Source organism: Malania oleifera, chromosome 7 (assembly GCF_029873635.1).
Source record: "Malania oleifera isolate guangnan ecotype guangnan chromosome 7, ASM2987363v1, whole genome shotgun sequence".
In the NCBI taxonomy this organism is placed as follows: domain Eukaryota; kingdom Viridiplantae; phylum Streptophyta; class Magnoliopsida; order Santalales; family Ximeniaceae; genus Malania; species Malania oleifera.
The window spans coordinates 25166026-25190185 of NC_080423.1; the positions used below are offsets into that span (position 1 = coordinate 25166026).

At 37.8% G+C, this 24160-nt stretch overlaps 1 protein-coding gene across 3 annotated transcripts in view; it reads left to right on the forward strand.

Moving 5' to 3' along the window:
• Window positions 1-24160, forward strand: part of LOC131160316 (senescence-associated protein SPA15, chloroplastic) — an 81138-nt gene that overhangs the window by 17558 nt on the left and 39420 nt on the right. For all 3 annotated transcript variants that reach the window (XM_058115878.1, XM_058115879.1, XM_058115881.1), the window contains exons 5-6: window positions 16714-16790; window positions 16897-16968. In XM_058115878.1, coding sequence (XP_057971861.1) covers window positions 16714-16790; window positions 16897-16968 — 149 coding nt within the window. The remainder of the gene's footprint in view (window positions 1-16713; window positions 16791-16896; window positions 16969-24160) is intronic.

Below are 24160 nucleotides of genomic sequence, written 5' to 3' on the forward strand. Positions count from 1 at the left end.
TTCCAACTAACCCTATCATAAGCTTTGTTAAAATGCAGTTTGAAAAGAATTCCCTTCTCCGTCTTCCTACGAACCTCATTAGCAACCAAAATAGCATCCCCAATATGCCTACCCCACAAGAAATGCACGTTGAGCTGTAGAAACAATATCATCGAACACCAAACTCAACCTATTAGCTAGTAGTTTAGTAAAGATCTTATACACACTAGTTACTAAACTAATAGGCCTAAAATCAACTATCTAAATATATCTATTCCTCTTAGGCACCATTACCAAAGTGATGAAAATTGAATTAATGCTTTTGTTAAGAATCCCATTACAATGAAACCCATTAAAGACCTTTAACAAATCCATCCTAACCACATCTCGACACTTTTGAATAAAAAAGTCAAACTGAACCTGTTAAAGCATGATATATATTGTTGGCCCATAACCTAACAACTTAAGCTTTTAGATAAAGTGGTAACCCAACATGGTATCAGATCTGATAACTGGGAGTCTTGGGTTCTAGTCTTGCTGCCTACGTTTATTGTATGGTGTTTAAAAATTATTGTATTCCTCAATGAGTGCTATCAATCGTTTGTTTATCTCTCCATGTGCTATTGGGCTGCACGTGTGGGGGACTGTTAAAGCTCATATACATTGCTGATCCACAACCTAATAGCAACTTAAAATTTTAGATAAAGTGGTAATCCAATAGAACCCATTTGGACTTGAAACTTAACCCTTTCCATCCCAAACATAGTTACCACAAATTCCTCATCCTCAAAAGGCCTTTTCAACTGCTCAATTGGGTTTGCTCAAGTGGTAAGGGTGAGGTTGGACTTTGATGATGCCAAGGTCCTAAGTTCGATTCCCCACGTGTGGTCTTGCTAGTGAATTACTAAGGATGCGTCAATGGGCGGGTGACAATGTTTTCATTCCCCCAGCTTGGTGTGGCCTAGGTGGGTCCGAAGGGTTTGTTTAGGTTGGAGTCTTGGGTCGTTAAGAAAAAAAGGCCTTTCCAACCAACTCACATGATTCATGGAAATATGATTTAGATTTAAAAATTGTCTAAAAAAATCATCCTCTAAAAACCATTTGGAAAAGAAATTAGTAATCTCATTTTCAATCAAACGAGAATAAAAACTAACCTCATGTCCTCCTAAATCCAATTCCCTAATCATGTTTTTCCTCATTTTCTCATTAGCCAACCTATATCACTAGTTTATTCATTTTGTTATAAATATAAAGCAAACAAAATGCATAACCTCCTAGTGAACACTTTTTCCCCCCAAAGTTTAGAGTATCGCTAGTGTTTTCTTATATATATATATATATATATATATATATATATATATATATATATATATATATTTTTATCATAAAAGAAAGTGTATATTAAAAGGGCATTAAAGGGATGCCAAACCATAGTACAAGAAATCAAGCATCCTTTAGGATGTTACAAAAATAAAAAAATTACATTTTAAACTCATTTGCTACAAGCCCACTATGCCAACTAATAACTGCAGTAAACCACTGGTCTTTGCTGAACTAAAGCATCGAGATTGAATTTTTTGAAAACCCTTATTTCTGCTTTTCCCATGCACACTTAGAAAATTGCGAGAGGAATGAGAAACAAAGCCTTCCTCTTTTTCCTTGTTGCCGCAATCCCTCTTTAGGCCTAGAGCTCCCCTCCCACAGATCTAGTGGTAACCTACCCTTGTATGATAAGAGTCAAAGTGACATTCCAAAAATTTCTAGTCCTAGGGCAATGGGGAAGGGTATAGTCTATTGATTCAGCATCAGCTATGCAAAGGGCCTATCTATTGGCAATGGTGAACCCCCTTATCTGCAAGTTGTCCATGGTTAAGATCTTAACATGAGTTGCTTCCTAGCTAAAAGAAAAGCAACCTTATGTTGGGCATCCGTTTTCCATAATTGAGACCAAGGGGAGTGAATGTTGATTGATTCTCGGATAGAAAGTTTCTTGTAAAAATATTTGACAATGAAGACCCCCTTCTTGGCCAAGGACCAAATAAGATGGTCATTAATTTTTGAGGCTGGATCTTGCAAGGATGATTGTAGAAATTAGTGAGCTGTTGAAGGCCCCAATCTTCCAAATCTCTATGAAAGGGTATATTCTAGAAAAACCCCTATAATGATGCTTGAAGATGTTGACTAACGCTAGCATCTCTATCACAAGCTATCTTGTAGATGACTACAAATGAGACATTGAGAGCCTCTGGATAAATGTACACATTATACCAAAAATAAATGTTGTCTCCATCCCCCACCTAAAATCTAATAAAGGATAAAAAGTTACTTCAACCTTTCCTAATGTACTTCCACACCCCTGCGCCATATGGTCCTCTGCCAGCCCGTGAAGTCCACCCATTGTGCTCAAGCCCATACCTCATTGCAACAATTCTCTGCCAAAGGTGATCCTTCTTAATTATGAATCTTGAAAACCATTTCCAAGAAGGGCTTTATTGAAGATGTGAAGGGACTTTAGACACAAGCCTCCTGAACTGATTGGTTATTTCACTCAACCCCATTTGACTAGGTGGAATTTGAGCTCTGTCCCCAAGTTGCCTTAAGGGAACCTCCTTTGAATCCCTTCCAATCTTTTCACAACAAAAATCGAGAGTGGGAGGATGTCAAATATTTTGTGGATGGCCGAATGAATTGGCCTTGAGTTTTGTATATTATATATAGACTTTACAAGAATGCTATACATGGAAAGTAAATAAGGTCTAGCATGATTCTAGCCCTATACAAGTAAACTATAATATGTCAAGCCCTATACATGTAAACTAAATATATGCTAACTGTACAAAATAATGAATTGAAATATAAGGAAATAAATGTGGGCTGAAGTAAGGAAAGATTTCTTTTGCTTTGCTATTTGCTGTTATGTTGACAGCCCCCCTCAAATTGATGCTGGTTGATCAACAAGCATCAATTTTCTACTTAGGAAGCAATGTCGATGACGAGTGAAAGCCTTGGTGATGATATCACAATTTGTAATTCAGTGGAAATGTGTGGAAGAGTGATAACACGAGCTTCAAATGCTTCACGGATAGAGTGACAATCGACTTCATTATGCTTTGTGCGCTTATGATAGACAGGATTGGTCGTGATCTGGATAGCACTCGTATTATTGGCACGTAGAGGTGTAGGATCGGTCTCAGAAAAATCTAGCTCAGTAAGCAAGCCTCGAAGCCAAATAATTTCAGAACAAGCAAGAGACATCGCCCTGTATTCAGATTTCGTTGATGACTTAGAAACTCTGTCTTGCTTCTTACTCTTCCAAGAGATCAATGCATCACTTAAGAACACACACCAACCAGTGATGGAGTGATGTGTATTTGCACAACCAGCCTAATCAGCATCGCTATAAGTAGCAAGGCGAGTAGAATTGCTTGTAGGGAAGAATAAACCACGGGCAGAAGTGCCCTGAACATAGCATATGATCCTACGGACAACAGCCAAATGAAGACGATGAGGAGTCTGAAGTGTTGTGCCGGGCACCCCACTTGTGCCAAACACCAATACTACAACCATTGCTATTGAATATATAAGAAACTAAAACAATGCAGAAACTTATAATAAAACAGTAAAAAGAGCAAGACAAGAAATTAACGAGGTTCGGTATAGAATTACCTATGTCCTTGGGCGCTGACGATCAATCCACTATATCTTGACAAAGTACAACTTTGAGGTGTGTTTTACAAATGAATAGTTTCAACCTCAAGTCCAAAAAACACTTCTCTCCAATGTGGGACAAATAATACAAAAAATTTAAAACAACTTTTTATACTAATGTGGAACTATTCTACCAATGTGGGACAAAAAACAACAAATCTCCACCTTGACGATAAAATTCAACAAATTTTTCAGTCACCAACATTTTCTGGAGTTCCACATCATCGGCGCCTTCCAAAAATATTCAGACTTGTAGGATGTTGATCAAGTCCAACAATGTTTGAACTTGATTGTTGTCACAATCTTGGTCAACATATTTGCGGGATTTTCAGTTGTATCAATCTTCTGAAGAAGTATCTTGCCTCCATCAATAATATCCCGCATAAAATGAAACTGAATGCCGATGTGCTTTGTTCATGCATGGTAGACTTGGTTCTTTGCCAAATGAATAGCACTCTGGCTATCACAGAACACAACAATGTGCTTCTGAACAACTCCCAAATTTTCAAGTAAACCCTGCAACCAAATAGCTTCCTTAACAGCCTTTGAAGCTGCCATGTACTTTGCTTCTGTTGTAGACAAGGCAATGGTAGACTGTAAGGTAGACCTTAACTCATTGGACCATTAGCAAATGTAAAAACATATCCAATAGTTGATCGACGTTTATCCAAATCACTTGCAAAATCAGAATCCACATATCCAACAACACGTTGATCAATAGTATTATTTTTCTCAAATGCTATACCAACATCAATCGTATTCACAATATATCTCAAAATCCATTTCACAGCTTGCCAATGTCCTTTACCCGGATTATGCATATACCTGCTCACCATACTAACAACTTGTGAAATATCAGGTCTAGTACAGACCATTGCATACATTAGACTACCAACAGCACTTGCATAAGGAATCTGTGACATATATTTACGTTCCTCATCTGATTTAGGAGATAAAGCCGCACACTAAGTTTGAAATGAGGAGCGAGAGGAGTGCTTACTGGTTTTGACTGCTCAGACATGCCAAAACTTTGTACTACCTTCTTCAAATACTATTTCTGAGACAAACTAACTCTTCCTCTCATTCTGTCTCTGCGAATCTCCATGCCAAGTATCTTCTTTGCTTCACCAAGATCTTTCATCTCAAACTCTTGATTTAACTGACTTTTCAACTTATTGATTTCTTCCCTATTCTTTGAAGCTATCAACATATCATCAACATACATGAGTAAATATATAAAAGATCCATTTTGTAGTCTGCGAAAATAAACACAATGATCATGTTTATTTCTGATGTACTTCTGACCCATCATAAACTGATGAAATCATTTGTACCTTTGTCTTGGAGACCGTTTTAAACCATACAACGATTTACCCAATTTATATACCCAATTCTCTTTTCCAGCAACTTGAAATCCATTTGGCTGAGTCATATAGATTTCCTCTTCCAAATCACCATGTAAAAATGCAGTTTTTACATCGAGTTGAACTAGTTCAAGATCAAATTGTGCTACAAAAGTCAACAAAATTCAAATGGAAGAATGTTTAACAACTGGAGAAAATACCACATTATAATCAATGCCTTCCTTCTGTGCATAGCCCTTATCTACCAATTTAGCTTTGAAGCGAACATTATTTGCATTTGGAAATCCTTCTTTTTTTACATAAGCCCATTTGCAACCAATTGCTTTCTTACCCTTGGGCAGCTGGGCTGACTCCCGAGTCTGATTCTTATCAAGAGACTGCATTTCTTCATCCATCGCTCTTTTCCACTTGTTTGATTCAGAGTCCTTTATTGCTTATTTGAAAGTGTAAGGAACATTATCATCCACAATTGGAAGTGCAAAGGCCACCATATCAATATACCGAGCAGGTTTTCGAATTTCTCGTCTTGGCCTTTGAGAAACAATTGATTCTTGTTGCTGTGAAGATTCTCGAATTGAAATCTCCTCTTCTTGTACACTATTCCCCACCGTAACTAGAGAGTTACCTTGTGTAGTCTCATTTCTCACTGGGTTTCCCAAAATTGTCTCAACCTCCACCTGTTGTTGAGTACCACTGGTCTTCTCTTCAACTCGCAACTCCTTGCGTATTGTTTTCTTCATCATCGCAAGTTCATCAAAAGTCACATCCTTGCTTAAAATCATTTTTTTCGTCTCTAGACACCAAAGACGGTATCCTTTGACTCCTGCACTTATCCCCAAGAATATTGCTTTCTTGGCTCTTGGATCCAATTTAGATTCTTTAACATGATAATAAGCCATAGTACCAAATATATGTAAAGAATCATAATCACTAGCAGGCTTTCTAGACCATACCTCATAGGGTGTTTTTCCCCCTATTGTAGATGATGGTAGACGATTGATGAGATGACACGCATATCTAACAGCCTCAGCCCAAAACCTTTTGTCTAACCCATCATTAGACAACATACATCGAATTTTCTCCAGCAAAGTCCGATTGATGCACTTTGCCACCCCATTTGGCTGTGGTGTATCTCAAATTGTGAAGTGTCGAGCAATACTTTCATCCTGACATACCTTCATAAACGGGTCACTCGTGTATTCACCACCATTATCCGATCTGAGCCGTTTAATCTTTCTGCCAGTTTGATTTCAACTAATTTTTTCCACTTAAGGAAATATCACACACTTCATTTTTATGCTTCATAGAATACACCCAAACTCTTCTGGAAAAATCATCAACAAAAGTGACAAAATAATGCATACCACCCAACAAAGCCGTTTTTGTGGGCCCCCATACATCTATATGGATGTAGTCTAAAATACCTTCAGTATGGTGGATTGCAGTGCCAAATTTCACTCTAGTCTGTTTTCCCAAAATGCAATGCTCACAAAATTCAAGTTTGCACACCTTTGCACCCTTTAACAAACCTCGCTTAGCTAATTGTTGCAAAGATTTTTCTCCTGCATGTGCTAATCGCATATGCCATAACTTGGTTGTATCTAAACCTGCATCTTTCTCAAAAACAACAGCTACTGAGCCAATAACTGTACTACCTTGTAAATAATACAAGTTATTTTTCCTTATTCCTTTCATCACTACCAGCGCACCTGATTTAATCTTTAAGGTTCTATCTTTCAAAGTGATAGTGAACCCTTTAGATTCTAAGGCACCCAATGAAATCAAATTCTTCTTTAGGCTTGGAACATACCTAATATCAATGTCAAGGTCTTAATAGTTCCATCTTGACATTTCAGCTGTATTGATCATATTCCAGTTGTTTTACAAGTATTATCATTTCCCATAAAAACAACCCCACCATCTAACTCTTTGAAATTAAAAAACCATTCCCTATTGGGATCACATGTGATAGGAACAACCTGAATCCAAAATCCACTCACCAAAATAATGTGACGAAGATGTTCCAACAAGAGAAAAATCTGACTCACTTCCATCATCATTGGCTATATTGGCATTAGAATGTGCTTTGCCCTTATTCTTCTGCTGTAATTTAGGGCAATCTTTCTTCCAATGCTCTCTCTCACGACAAAAGGCGCATTTGTCCTTGGCAGGTCTCCCACGAGATTTACTCCTCCCATGAAATTTACTCTTCCTTCCAGGCATACGACTCAGAGGACGTCCCCTTATTGTTAGTGCTTCTGCTGTTTTCTTATGGACCCTCTGATCCTTCTTTTTGCATTCAGTACTAATCAATGCAGTACAAACAACATCATAAGTAACTTTATCTTTCTCATACAATAAAGTGGTGGTCAAATTTTCATACTCATCAGGAAGAGAATTCAGTAACAATATGACTTTATCCTCATCTTTTACCTTTTCATCCAAATTTAACAAATCGGCCAAAATTTTATTGAAAGCATTTATGTGGTCATTAATCGAAATACCTGATTGATACTGGAAGCGAAACAATTTCTTTTTCAAATAGAGCCGATTTTCCAGACTCTTGGTTATAAATGTATCTTCCAATGTTTTCCACAATTTCTTTGCAGATGTCTCCCTCATAACACAATATTTATGATTTTTAGCAAAACACAAACGAATCGTACCACATGCCTGATGATTGATCTTTTCCCAATCTCTGTCACCCATATCTATTGGTTTATCATCCAAAGCAATATCTAGTTCTTGCTAATACAAGATGTCCATCACCTCACATTGCCACATACCAAAATTATTGGTACCATCAAATTTCTCCACCTCAAACCGAGCATTAGCTATCGTCTTCGATGATGATGTCGAAGATGAAGGGGCTAGAGTTCGTGTGGATGGAGTTTCTTCTACTGTTGCACTAGTTTCTGCCATCTTCTATATATTCAATAGCAACCAACAAAGCAAAAGGCCTAGGATGAACAATACGTATCAACTGTGTCTACTTTGTTTTATCCTATGAAATTCCACTTTGACCAGACCGACCTTCAGGGAGCGACTGAGCCGCAATGGTCTCTGAGCACTCGCTTAGACAAGGTCTTTCTTAGGCATCAAACGTGGAATCAAGGATTCCAATAGAGGAACACCTCCATATCGACACTATTCAACCTAGCTCTGATACCAATTGTTGTGTTGGGCACCCCACTTGTGCCAAACACCAATTCTACAACTATTGCTATTGAATATATAAGAAACTAAAGCAATGCAAAAACTAATAATAAAACAGTAAAAAGAACAAGACAAGAAATTAACGGGGTTCGGTATAGAATTACCTACGTCCTCGGCCGCCGACGATCAATCCACTACTTCTTGACAAAGTACAACTTTGAGGTGTGTTTTACAAATGAAGAGTTGAGCTCTTTATATAGCTTCAACCTCAAGTCCAAAAAACACTTCTCTCCAATGTGGGACAAATAATACAAAAAATCAAAACAACTTTTTTATACTAATGTTGAACTATTCTACCAATGTGGGACAAAAAACAACATGAAGAAACTGGCTGACTTCTTGTACAACAAAAGAAATGTCTGGTCTAGTAATGGTGAGATAGACAAGACTACCCACCAAATTCCGGTAAACTGGGATCAGCAGGTAAATCACCCTCCTCTTTGTGAAGCTTGACATTTAATTCCATGGGAGTATCAACAAAAGTACCCTTCTGAAGGTCAGTTGTTGCCACCAAGTCACTAGCATACTTAAGTTGATTGAGTGAAATACTTGAGGGACTACGATTCGCCTCAATACCAAAAAAATATGTGAGAGACCCAAGATCTTTCATATGAAAGGGCTCTGAGAGATGAGTCTTGAGCTGAGCAAGTAAAACCGAATCAGAACCAGTAATCACAATACCATCAACATAAACCAAAAGAACAACAATACCTATGTTTGATTTCGGAAGAAACAATGAAGTGTCATACTTGCTCTGCTTGAATGAAAATTGTAATAAAGTGGTGTGGAATTTATCAAACTAGGCCCTGAGAGCTTGTTTGAGACCATAAAGAGAATAACGAAGCTTACACATATAAATACGCTCTTTAAGATCCCCATGAAGAAAAACATTCTTGACATCCATATGATGTAATGGCCACTCATTGGAAGCAACAATAGCTAGAATCGTATAAACAGTAATCATCTTAGCTACAGGAGTAAAGGTCTCTTCATAATTGACACCATATTCCTAATTATTCCCAAGTGCAACAAGGCGAGCTATGTAACGATCCAAACTTCCATAAGGTTGGACCTTGACTAAGTAAACCCATTTACAACCTAGAGGAACAATGGTGGGAGGACAAGGCTCAATGTCCCAAGTGTGATTGGCCTCTAGAGCGGCAATTTCTTCTTGCATGGCTTGTTGCCAACAATCTTGCTTGGCAACGTGTGAGTAGGAAGTGGGAATATCTAAATTGGACAATGTAGCAGTAATAGCTGAAACAGAGTTACCAGAACTTGAAGAGGGAAACCCATACCTGTCCGGGGGGTACAGACACTCGAGAAGAGTGATGTACCAAGGCTCTGGAGGTGCTGCAATTGACTGAATCTAGAGCGTGGAAGGATCAAATATCGGATGAGCTACCGGAAGAGACTGTGGGCGGGGGTGCCGCGTATACACAATACTTGGTTTAAAATGAGAACTGACTAGATGAGGATCCAAGAACTGCTCCTTGAAGGAGGGGAGAATCACAGTAGGAAAGGAGGGTACAGAGGACATAGGAAAGAAATGTTGATTTTCAAAGACAATAACATTCCTAGAAATGTGTGTACGGTGTAATGTAGGATCATAGCAAACAAATCCCTTTTGAAACACATTGTATCCCAAGAATGCACATCGAACAGAGTGAATAGATAATTTATGTCGCTTATGAGAAGGTAAATGAACAAAACATACACAACCAAAGGTATGAAGGTTATCGTAACTAGGTTGCTTAGCAAATAAACGAAAATTGGGAGACTCCATGAGTCGGACTTGAGAAGGTAAACGATTAATCAAGTAAGTAGCAGTTTTCAGAGCCTCAACCCATAACAAGGATGGAACAGAGGATTCCGGCAAGAGAGTACGGACCATATCTAGGAGATGACGACTTTTCTGTTCAGCTACTCCATTCTGTTGGGGAGTACTAGGACATGAATGTTGATGAATAATGCCTTTAGAAGCCAAAAATGCCTGAAACTCAGTAGACACATATTCACCACCAGAATCTGTGCGTAATGTCTTAATAGAAGCAGAAAATTGATTGTCAACATACGCTAAAGACTCAGTGAACATACGAAAAACCTTAGATTTAGAGCGAAGAAAGTAGACCCAAGTAAATTTGCTATGATCATCAATGAAAGTCACATAGTATTTAAATTTTTTATGTGAACTAATCGGGGAAGGTCCCCAAAAATCACTATGGATAAGCTCAAAACATTGAGAAGCTCTACTAGCATGCAAAGGGAAGGGAAGAGTTTTGCTTTTACCAAGTTTTCAAGAGGCACACTCAAGAGATAAAGAAGAACGTTCTTTATTACCAAGTAAACCAGAGTTCAATACATGAGATAAGATCTGAGTATTGGGATGACCTAAATGACGATGCCACACCATACTAAGATCTGAAACATTATTACAAGCAAAAGACTTAATAGAAGAAACTAGAGAACGTGCTTAAACAGAAAAAAAGTAGTGGAAACAACCGCCCCATTTTAGGTCCCTTCGTGATCAAATCCCCCATTACATGGTCCTGCACAACACAACCATTACCAGAAAAATTAACAGCACAATAGTTATCAACTAATTGACCAATGGAAATAAGATTCGTGGAAAGATGAGGAGCAAGAAACACATTAGTGAACTTAGAAAAGGCCTCTCCAATAGCAGCTATTGGCAAAGAACTACCATTGGCAGTCTGAATAGCCGATTGACCAGCCTAGGGCCGAACATGACACAAGGTAGTGGGATTATTTGTCATGTGATTAGAGGCACCCGAGTCCACATACCATAGATTGGTAAAATTGTTACCTTGGAGCCCCATTGCTGTTAATTCTGAAATTAGCATCTGTTGCACCATTTCGGCTGTGCAGTAATTCACTGGAGGAGGTGCAAGAACAGAGAAGTCACCTGAAGAAGAGCTAGGGGCCGCAAAAGTCACTGTGGGGTGTACACTAACAAAAGTCTGGAATGCCTGGGCCTGACGATTCTGCGGGCAGATATGACATTCTTTGATAATGTGGCCCTTATTCTTGCAATAAGAGTAGAATTTCTTGGAACAATTAGCAGCGATATGTCCAAATTCTTTGCAGCAAAAAAACTGCAAAGTGCTAGAATGCATAGGCGGTCCTCGTCGTTGAGTACCATAAGCCATAGGGACAGACCTGGAATTGCCATGAGATTGTGCCAAAGTAACTTGAGTACTAAGCCATTGTTCTTCATGAAGTAACTCATCAAAACAAGCATCTAGAGAAGGAATAAGAGAGCGATTTAGCAGAGACGAGTGAACAGATTCATACTCGGGGTGGAGTTTCATAAGAAACTGATCACGAAGACTAGTCTCGTGAAGACGTTGAATAATAAGAAGAGAAGCCACAGGAACATCCGTAGTAACCAGATCAGAATATTCATTCTAAAGAGTCAGAAACCCCGAATAATAGTCTTAGATGGAACGATTGTCATGTTGAAACATGGCAATCGCATGCTCTAATTGAAAACGAGGGGCACCGTTATCTTGTTGATATATTGTTTTTAAATAAGTCCATATGGATTAAGCGGTGCAATAAGGTCGCAAGTTGGGGACAATATGTGGCTCAACTGAGCCAAGAAGCCAAGACATAATCCGAGCATCAAGCACAGCCCATGAAGGACAAGCTGCGGACTCCTTGGATTTTTCAGGATTGGGTGCACAATTTGTGCCTTTAATATGACCCCGAAGATCTTTTCCCTTTAGGAAAAGTTCAAACTGGAAGGCCCACGTAGAATAATTGTTGCCTGTAAACTTGGCACACACAGGTGCGGAGTCCATGCTAAATAATGGAGAAAATCGAGAAGCCCAAAAAAAAAAAAGAGACTGCCGAAAGAAACAGACCACCAGAAAATATAGAAACCCAAAATAAACAACACAGGTACAAAGAAAAACTAAGAACAACCTCCTTGCACTAAAAAATTAAATCTTGAACCAAAAAACTGCACTAAAAATTAAATCTTGAACCAAAAACCTGCTGTGCCGAGAAGATAAGTGCCAGAAACAGCAACAGAAAGCTGTTGCCTGCTTGCCGAAGGTCACAAACAGCAACAGAAACTGGAGAAATAAGTGGCAAACCAGAAACCTGCTGTGCCTGCTTGCCGAAAGTCACAAGCCTTCTTGCCGAGAGTCACAAGCCTTCTTGCCGAGAGTCACAAACAGCAACAGAAACTGGAGAAATAAGTGGCAAACCAGAAACTTGCTGTGCCTGCTTGCCGAAAGTCACAAACAACAACAGAAAGTTGTTGCCTGCTTGCCGAGAATCACAAGGACATAAACTGGAGGAATAAATGGCAACCCAGAAATCTGCTGTGCTGACAGCCACACAGCGACAGAAGTACCGAAAGAACAGAGAAAAATTCCAGAAGAGAAAACAAAACCACAACAGCCACGAAACTGAGAAGGCAAAAAAAAAAAAAAAAAAAATCGAAGTAGAAAAAATACGTAGCAGTTGGCTGGCTCTGATACCATGTCAAATATTTTGTGAATGGCCGTATGAATTGGCCTTGAGTTCTATATATTATATATACTTTACAAGAATGCTATACATGGAAAGTAAATAAGGTCTAGCATGATTCTAGCCCTATACAAGTAAACTATAATCTGTCAAGCCCTATACATGTAAACTAAATATATGCTAACTGTACAAAATAATGAATTGAAATATAAGGAAATAAATGTGGGCTGAAGTAAGGAAAGAAATCTTTTGCTTTGCTGTTTGCTGTTCCGTTGAGTGAGGAGAGGCATGAAGTAAACTAGAAGGTTTGTCAAGGTGCAATTAATGAGAGTGAGTCTCCCTCCTTTTGTCAAGAACTTCCTTTTTCCATCCTTCTACTTTTTTCTCAAACTTCTCGATGATGGGGTCCCAGACTATTTTATCTTTAAATCTGGCTCCATGAGGTAACCCAAGGTAGCTGATAGGGAAGATTACTAATTTGTAACCTAAGAGACGTGCAAGGAGAGATCTTCTTGATTCAACACCAATTGGAATGATTTTGTTTTTTCTAAGATTGACCTTTAAACCCGAAACATCCTCGATGCTACTAAAATGCAATGCAAGTTTGGAACCTAAAGAGCGTTATCGTCACAGAAAATGATGGTGTCATCTGTGAATAAAAGTTAAGAGACCTCCAAAGATCTTCCACTACTGCCAACTCTGAGGCCTTTAAGGAATCCCCTATCAATGGCTTTTTCCAACATGAGGCCTACACCTCCATCACCATAATTAATAAGAAGGGAGACAAAGGATTCCCCTATTTTAGACCTCTGGAGAAGCCAAAGAAGTCAAAGGAGCACCTACTTATAAGCACTAAGAAGCTTGGAGTACTAATGCAATGGGCGATCCAACTACAGCATCACTCCTCGAAATCCATCTTTCTAAGAAGATAAAGAAGAAAGTTCTAGTTGACGTGATCAAATGCTTTCTCTGTATCAAGTTTACACTTCACTAGTGTTATTGGTTATTGATTATTTAATATTATTACCTAAGAGTTAGTGATCGTATTATGGTCATTATGATGTCCTTGGCTATATTTTAAATGGAGGGGGATGCCTCTTGTTGTGGATAGGGCCTTCAATTTACGCAAATACTGTTGACAAGGTATCAAAGTATAGTCCTGACCCTAAACCAAGCAACTTGAGAGAGAATGTTACTAGTTGTTGATTATTTTGTATTATTACCTGTGTTAGTAACTAAGATTTAGTAAGGGTACTGTGGTCATTATGTTGGCTATTGTGGAGGGGGTTCTTGAGAAGGGAGGAGAGCTTTGTTGTGCTTAAGTAATGGATGTTTTGGAGTGAGGACGGCCAATAAATTCCTAAGAAGCCCAAGCGTGGATTGTGGCAAGTGGAAGGTATTTTGATGGGTAAATGGATTTTCTAAACTAGTGGGAGTCCAAAGCGGCCGTGGGGGCCCGCTGGGAGGGGGTGGAGAGAGAGAGAGAGAGAAGGGATTGATGGTTCAAGTGTCAAAAAGATCCCCCTTGAAGAAATTAGGGGTATTTATAGAAGAGGCAAAATGTTGCAAGATGTTATCTTCCAATGATAGATTGCTGTCTTGTCTCATTTAATGAAGGATTTTTTTTTTTAGCAAATCGGATAATATGACACATGGTTGAGAAAAGAAAGAATAAAAAGGAACATGTATCACAAATGACATGGGACACTTAAGCAGCCTAAGAAAAGGCTAAGGGGTTGAAACCCCCTTAATGAACCCTAACTCGAGCCCCCAAGCCAAAACTCTCTAAAACATTCCATGATCAGTGTTGGTAGAGACCTCGCCACACGTCTCTATGGCCAATCCTAGCACGTGACGTTGATATTTTGACCTTTTGCAAGAATGCAAATATAATATTATTAATATTTAATTTCATTCATATGTACATACGAGTTTGGCGTTGATCAAGTCAACAAACTAGGGCAAAGTGGTAATTTATGCATTTACAACTATATTATAAATAGAAGGGAAGACATGTTGCTATGATTTAGTGTTCCAATTTACACAAATACTGCTAAAAACTAATACATGTTGCTTCTACAAATTTGCAATCTTGACCACGTACCCCTTAGAGCAATTTTCTTTCATGTGAATTAGTCTAACATTTTCAAAATTCATCTTTTTAAATTGATTATGAAAAATACATATACTTTTTCATCTTCACTCAAATTTTCCATATTGTTGTTTCTTGTGTTGTACTTTCCCCATCATTGCATGAAGATCGAAAGTCTACATCTAATTGTTCTCTATCTCTCTCTCTCTCTCTCTCTCTCGGTAATTGTAGTACCATTTATATAAATACTAAATATATCTTCAATCTCCATATTTTATAGCAAACTCCTAAATTCAACACAAAACTCTTAAATAAGATTTTAAAAATAATAATCTTAATTACAAGCATTACGTGCAATGGCGATTAATATTTTTTATTTAATGAAAGTTCTATATAAATATAAAAAATCCCTTTCATGGCCACATATGAGGTTGGGGTAGAAAATCATATATGATACCATGATGCAAACAATAACACTTCGCTATTGAAATTCTCATTTGGATTGAATATTTTTTTTTTTGCCCCCGGGAGGGGGGAGAGATCTCTATTCTTATATCCTGAAGTATGCTTGCAGTAAACCAAAAGAAAAAAACAAAAATCTCAAATGACAGTAGACATTCCTTCTTTTTTTGGGGTGGGGGGGGGGGGGGGAGATAGGATAATGGTTTCATTTAAATTTATATTAATTTCCATGGGGATTTTGCCACAATCATGATCAAATTTCCTCAAATGCTTAGTTTTTGTAAGAAAATTGAAGAAAGAAAAATCTCAAAATGACGGTAGATTGAAGAAAGAAAAATCTCAAAATGACGGTAGACATTTGGATTTCTTTTTTGTAAGAAATTTGAAGAAAAGTCACTAAAATTGAAGACTCCGGTCCTTGCCTTTAAATAGAGTCGATTAAGCATTTTTCATTTCTTTGCATGTCATTGTTGCAAATAGGTAGAGGACCTCCTTGGGACAACAGTGTGCTGTAAACAATAACATATGGGTTGGTGAAATATTGGATTATGTAGAAAGGCATGCATGACATGAAATTGTAGGAAAACCAACACAACGTGAAGGAGAGAAGTTGAAGTGAAATTGGCAGAGGAGGAGATGAATTGATACCATGAATGAGGTTTGTGAAAACTCAGAAGTTGGCATCATTTAATTCTGATAGGGAAGATGAAGCATAGAAATTTTGGAAGGAAGTTGGAAAGTCACATAAGGATACAAATGGAATTTAAGAAGTAAAGCAAATTATTGATGAGGATAAAATTGTTACCTTAGAAGTTGTTCTCAAAGGAGTACCAAAAACAAGCCTTTATGCTTCTACAAATAGTAGAATTAAGATGTTTATCATACTTACAAAATATATTCACCATATTTACCAAAATTCCCTTACAACTAAGGACTTATCGACTGACCTTCCCACGGTAATTAAATTATGGGAGCCCCACAGCACAAGAATATTTAACCCCTAGAATTTTTAAATTTAGTAGAAATGTTTTCATAATTCATGCTATATTTGTGGTGGGCTGTTTTTGTGGGACTCAAGGACAAGTTCCCTTATTGAGTGGTTTGTGCTTTAGTTATCAGTAAAAATGAAATTGTTCAGTTTTTAGATCAGAAGAAAGCACATGTTTCCCATTTCGTTCAAAATGAACTTATATTTGAAATATCACTTCTTTTCCTTTTAATGATGGATTTGTGCTTTGTAAATGATGGATTTGTGCTTTGTTTCATTCGTGATTCTTTCTCTATTAAAGTGTATTTGTTTTCATGCTGTGTCCAAATGCACCTTCAGACTTTTTTATTGTATTATTTTCAATCTTAGTTACAGTTTACCTTATGGTATTGTTTTGCTTGTAGCTCGAGCTAGGGAGGACACTGAGAGAATTGACCATGATGTGAAGGAAAAAGCAGAACACCTTCATCATATAGCAAGTGTATGGATATTAAGAAACTGGATTGTTGGTTTATTGGAGATAAAATCATGCACTCGTGGTATCTTTTGTGGTCGGTGTTTTAATGATAGTAATACCCTCCTAACAGATTTTAAAGAATAAAGCCCAGTCTAGATTGAAAAGTGTTGCTGACAGGCACTGGAGTGATGGAGCCCTGGAGGTGCCTCTGTTTCAATTTTTAATCAATTGCTTCATTTGATTCATGTGTAGTTTTAAAAGCTAGACATTTATTTTATTGTGTGGACCAGAGTGTGGTGTTGACAATTTCTTTTACTTGAGCTCTTAGATATCCCTCACTTTTTTGTGCAATCCATTAATTGTAAACTTAGATTTTAGGTACTTTTGCTTCAAATGGATGGGAGGCAACTTAGAATTTGACTCCTCTTCATTACAGAGGCAGCTGATCAAGATATGTTAGGGTTCTGCATGATCAGCCACAATTCAGCCATATTATGTGCACATCTTCACTTAATAAAACACAGCATTCTGAACCGAGAAAACACAGTAAGATATATCTTCAAAATGCAAAATTTTCAATTTTTTTTTTTGAAACTCTTAGAGAAAACAGTGGGTTAGAGGTTTGCATATGGTGTATTTGCCCAAATAATTATTTAATGTTTCGATTGAGCGCCAAGTCTTTGATCAAACTAGAGATTGCAGGACTTAAATATTGACCTCTATGGTTGTGATGTTTTTGAGAAAACATATCTTTGAACACATTTATATGCCAAAGCATCATGCTTATTTGGTCCTCTATATTATTTGAAAGTTATTTTAATGTCATGTATAAGATTATATTATTGTATAATGCATAATATTAATATATTTTGGAAAAAATACATGTTATTAATATTTTTTTTATTATATATTAATTATAACTTCATTTTTGTAAGGAATTTAGAAGTAAATAGTTAAACAAAAAATATTAAAAATCATAAAAAATAAAAAAAAATTCCTTAAAATGACATTTTAGTGGTCACTTGACAGATAAAAAAAATAGTCCCTGAATATTTAAAATTCTATATTTTGCAACTTTTGGCCCTCTGATTCTAGGTAACTGTGGTTAAAAATATGGAGATTCAAGATTTTTTGTCTTCCATAAATAACTCACGGCTACTCAATTGAGGGTTGGCTTATTGTATCCTTTTTCAAATTTCAACTCTAGTCGGGTTTATCTATTCTATCTATCCTTTTTCTTTCATCATTGCAAAGTTACAAAAACAAAAAGCCTCTTGATTGGTAGATGGGGAAAATCATTGATATTGCGTGCTAGATGAAGACATTTTCGGTACACAACTACCTAGTTGAAAGGCAACTAAGAGAAATTTATTTGTCAGCTTAGGAAGGTGCCCAGCAGTCAACTATTGATTCACAATACTTGATATGGGTAATTCTTGAGTTGGAGGAGACTCTAAGGGATATTGATTAACAACATAATGACACCTATTTTGGTTCAGTTAGGATAAAACTTGAGTTGAACTTAATCCAAGCTCAATTAGTACAATTCATGTTCATTAGACTGATCTAACAATTTTAACAATCGGGTGTTGGGAGTTTTGACAATGATACCTATCAGTCCAACAAAGAATGTTAAATTAGTTTGAAGTTCCACTGCTTTAATAAGCACTTCACTAGATAATGAGTTTTGCTAGTTGGTGTAAATTATATGAGTTACTTCATCTATATTGCACAAACCTCAGCTGTTCTTGAGCCATTAAGCAATAGTTTGACTTGGGTAGAAGCTTGAACATGTGAAGTTGTGAGAGTTTTTCATGACTACAGTGTATAGAGGGGTTCTTGAGAAGGGAGGACGTAGAAATCCCGTGTATATTGGAGAGATCCCATGTGTATTGGAGAGATTTAGGGGGTATTTATTGTATATTATTGAGTGAGATTCTTTTAGGAGATGGTTTCCATATTTAGAGTAGAGATTGTATTATAAGTAGTTTGTATTGGCTTGTACAAAATCATTCAAGAAATTTAGAAATTCCATTATGTTTTCATGGTATCAGAGCTAGGAGATTAAACCTAGCTATCAATGGAGGAAATTGCCAGCCAAAGTAGAGGTTCGATGACCTTTGAATCTCAGGAGGTCCTCCAACAGAGTTCCATGAGGTTCGAGAACTCCATGGATTCCTCTTCGTCACTGGCGTCGTTGCTACATCTAGCCATCTCCACCTTGATTGGTGCATCTACCAAAGCATCACCAAGGCCGTCGTCGCCTTTTACTAGAAGCACGTCAACGAGCAGTCCAAGAAGGAGATCAAGGACACCTTGGTCTGCTATGACTGGACCCTCCTCGTTGGCAATCTCTGGCGGTGCGAGCCCAAGAAGTTCGGTTGGCTCTTCCCATCCTGAGAGAAAGAGAGAAGTAGAGATATCTTCATTTGATGCATATAGTAACGATGGAGACATGATGGAACCGAATCGTCCATTCGAAGAAGATGGCTACTCGGGTATGACGTCGTTGTCAACCACCAGCACGACGGCGTCCCCTCGCCCATCGAACCATATGGTTTTGGCGAAGATTCGACCCCTAACTGCTCCCAGTCTCCCTACTCACTGTTGATCCCTGTTACAAATGGCAATGGTAATGCGTACGACATTAACGCTAACTCGAAGGGCATTTTTGCTTCTGATGGGCTTGTGCTTCCCTGGACGAATGAAATGCAGGCCAATGAAGGGGTTGTTCTTTGTGAATGGCAACGTCAAAATGCTATTCAACAGGAAGAAGAAGGAGAAGAAGAAGAGGAAAGAGTGGAGCGAGACTTTGACATTTTTGGTTCTGACCAAGGTCTTAAATTTCGATTTCGACTCAAATTTCGAAGCTCCAAAAGTATGGAAATTTCGACGGAAATTTCGATTTCGATGTTGATTTCGATTTCGATTTGAAAAAATAACGGAAACTAGTAATAAAGCATGGAATTCTTTGTGAAACTTTAGAAATGGTTAACAAACATAAAAATATAAGTTTTAAGACTAATATATTACAAATTAAATACATCTATGTTTTGTATGAGGTGGAAAAGTTGTAAAATAGTATGTGTATCAAACATGTTTGTAAGATAATGTACATTAAACATATTGAGTTAATGCAAATGAAATTCATAAATCATTTAAATATTATTTATTATACAAACAAATATTGACAATTTAGACATGAATGGTTAAATAAAATATTACTATAAGTTTATTTTTTCATATAATTTCAAAAGCACTTGTGATAACCTTTTGTTTCAATAAAATAAATTAAAAGAGAAATTTCACTTCACTCTCGAGGTTTCGATAAATTTCGACCAATTTTGCTAAAATTTCGAGGTTTTGATAAATTTTGGATGATTCGTTGAGATTTCGACGGAAATTATGCAAGACGGAAATCGACTGCCATTTCGATTTCGAAGGTGACGGAAATCGGAAATTTCGACGGAAATTTCGATAGTTTCGTGGAAATTTAAGACCATGGTTCTGACAGAGAGATTGGGATTGATGAGAAAATGTTCAACCAGTTGGCGGACCCGACCTCATTTAGTTATTACAGAGCTTCGTATTCCACATATTTCTTCGGGTTCTTAGCCCAAAGAGGTAATTTTTTGCAAACCTTGAATATAACCCCTAAATCCAAAACTCCTTGGATTATTGATTCTAGTGCTTTTGACCACATGACCAATGCCTATCATCTTTCCTCTTCATATTCACCTTGTGCTGGAAATTTGAAGGTTAAAATTGCAGATGGATCACTCTCTTCTGTCGCAGGCAAAGGGAATATTCGACTCTCTAACTCCATCACACTAGAGTTTGTTCTTCATGTTCGTAATTTATCCTGCAACTTACTATCAATTAGCCAGTTAACTAAAAAACCCAATTGTTCTGCTAAATTTCTTCCCTCTCATTGTGTTTTTCAGGACTTATCATTGGGGAAGACGATTGGCAGTGCTAAAGAGTATGAGGGACTCTACTACTACTTTGAGGAGGCTAATGTGAGTGAAAAATGTCAAACTTCTACTTGTGATTCTGCATCTGTTTCTAGGAATAGTGAGATTTTGTTATGGCATTCCAGGATGGGTCATCCAAATTTTAAATACTTAAGACGTTTATTTCCTTCCATTTGTTCAAATACGACGTCTTCTGATTTTTGAATGTGAGATTTGTGAACTTGCAAAACACCATCGTAATTCCTTTCCAAACTCCACATACAAACCATCCAGACATTTTTCTATGACTCACAGTGATTTATGGGGGCCCTCATGCTCTCTTAATCGCACTCATACGAAATGGTTTGTTACTTTTATTGATGATCATACTCGTATTTGTTGGGTTTACTTGTTGAAAGATAAAACTGAAGGCCGTTCTATTTTTGCCAATTTTCACTCCATGATTCAAACATAACTCCAAATTCACATTCAAATTTTACGTACTGATAATGGTACGAAATATTTCAATAATATCTTGGGACATTATCTTCAAGAAAATGAAATTGTTCATCAAAGTTCCTGTGTGGATACCTCTCAAAAAAATGGGGTTACTGAACGTAAAAATAGGCATATTCTTGAAGTAGCTCGGGCATTAATGTTCACTACAAATATGAAAAATATTTTTGAGGCGATGCCATTTTAACAGCTACACATCTTATTAATCGAATGCCTAGTCGGGTTCTTTCTTTTGCCACCCCTCTCCAAAAATTTCAAGAATGTTTTCCCAACTCTCGACTCCACTCCAATCTCTCGCTGAAAATCTTTAGGTGTACTGCATTTGTTTTATGTCCATGCTCACAATTGGGACAAATTGGAACCTGTGCCATTAAATGTGTTTTTATTGGTTACTCTCCTACTCAGAAAGGCTACAAATGTAATGATCTTGTCGCAAAAAAAAAAATGTTTGTTAACCTTGATGTCATGTTCTTTGGAACCTCTCCTTACTTCCCAAAGCCCTCTCTTCAGGGGAGAAATGGAGTGAAGATCGGTTCTTTGATTTCTTTGTTGATGAATTTATGCCATACAATGATTCTACCATTGCATCATTTCTTGACCTTTCATGTACAAAAGACCACTTAAACTCAGGGGGAGATGCAGAAAAACAAAACAACACAGAAATACTGGTTTACTCAAGAAAGCCAAACATAAGGAATAGGGAGAATCTCATACCTGAGGCACCAAGAGAGTTGGAACTGGTGATAGCTCCAAGCAACCATAAGTCCATTTCCAATCCTGATTAGGTAATAAATGGCCGTGAGCTCCCTTTTGATAAGCCTATACCTAATGACATCAATTTACCCATTGCAGTCAGAAAACAAAGTTGGTCATGTACTCAATATCCCTGGTCAAAATACATGTCTTATAAAAGCTTGTCTACAGAGTATCATGCTTTTACTTCTAACCTTGATAGGATAAAAATTCCAAAGAATATCTAGGAATCCTTGGAGATTCCTGAATGGAGGGAAGCTTTCATGGAGGAAATGTGGGCTTTGGAAAAGAATGGAACTTGGGACATTATGAATTTGCTGAGAGGGAAGAAGCCAATAGGTTGTAAATGGGTCTTCACAATGAAATATAGAGCTGATGGGACAGTTGAACGGCATAAAGCCCGACTTGTTACAAAAGGGTCTATATGACATTTGACTACATAGAGACATTTGCACCAGTGGCAAAATTGAATACAGTTTGGGTCCTCTTGTCCTTGGTAGCCAACTTGGATTGGCCACTGCAGCGACTCGACATTAAGAATGCATTTCTAAATGGCAAGTTAGAAGAAGAAGTCTACATGATGATACCTCCAGGTTTCAGTAAGAGAGGTGAAGAAAATAGGATATGTAAACTCAAGAAGTCCCTGTATGGACTCAAGCAAATAAAAAACCAAGGATACTGACAAGGGCAATCAGATCACACTATGTTTTTTCATTAGTCTGAAAGTGGTAAGAAAACAATTTTGATTGTGCATGTTGATGATATAATCAAAACTAGAGATGATACAGTGGAGATGGAAAGATTGAAGAAAGTCCTAGCTATTGAGTTTGAAGTGAAAGACCTAGGACAAATGCGATACTTCTTAGGAATGGAAGTCGCCAAGTCAAAAAAGGTTATCTATAGAAATCCCGAGTGTCTCCATGTATCTTGAATAAATTAGGAAAGTATGTAAAGATAGGAGATTGTATATAATTAAGAGTGATTTTGTTAGGAGATTGTTTCCATAGTTAGAACTTTCGATTGTATTATATATATTGTAAATTGGGCTGTACAAATTTATTATTCAAGAAATACATAAATTCAATTCTGTTTTCATGGTATCAGAGCTAGGGTTTCTAAACCTTAGCTAAGCAATGGCCGACAGCACCGTCAACAGCAGAGGGTCGAGTTCCTCTAAAAATCTCGACAGCGACTCTGAAGCTACATCCATTGTGGGTTTGAATGGGCTAGACAACTTCGCCTTTCCACTCTCGGTGTAGAAATTGAACGGAAAAAATTTCCGTGAGTGGGCTTAGTCCATCAAACTTGTGATTGAAGGCAAAGGGAGATTGGATATCTTACCGGAGAGAGAAAAAGGCCCGCCTCAACCAATGTTGCAACGCTGCAAAAATGGAAGTCTGAGAATTCCACGGTGACTGCGTGGCTCGTAAACTCGATTAAGTCTTCAATCGGAAAGATTTATCTATTCTTACCAACGATGAGGGACGTCTGGGACGCTATTCGCAAGACGTAGTCCGATGTCGAGAGCTGCTCTCAGATCTTCGAGATAAAAACTCAATTGTGGTAGATGAGGCAAGGTAAGAGAGATGTCATCGAGTACTTAATGGAGATGACACACCTCGGGTAGGAACTCGACCTGAGCGTCGAGGAGGAGTGGGAATGCTCTGGTGACAGCACCCGCTACAAGAGACGACTCGAGAACGAACGAGTCTTTAAGTTCTTGGCCGGCCACAATCGCGATTTGGACGATGTGCGAGGAAGGATCCTCGGCTGACGACCCCTACCATCGGACCCGAGAAGTTTTTGCAGAGGTGAGATGGGAGGCGAGTCGTAGAAACGTGATGCTAAAGACACCTATCCATCAAATTGGGCCTGAGACATCAACCCTAAACTCGAAATCTAATGGGCCTAACGTTGAAGCCTTCAATTGGAAAGATTTATCTGTTCTTACCAACGACAAGGGACGTCTGGGACGCTGTTTGTGAGACGTACTCCGATGTCGAGAGCTACTATCAGATCTTCAAGATAAAAACTCAATTGTGGTAGCTGAGGCAAGGTGAGAGAGATGTCACCGAGTACTTCATGGAGATGACACACCTTTGGTAGGAACTCGACCTGAGCGTCAAGGATGAGTGGGAATGTTCCGGTGACAGCACTCGCTACAAGAGATAA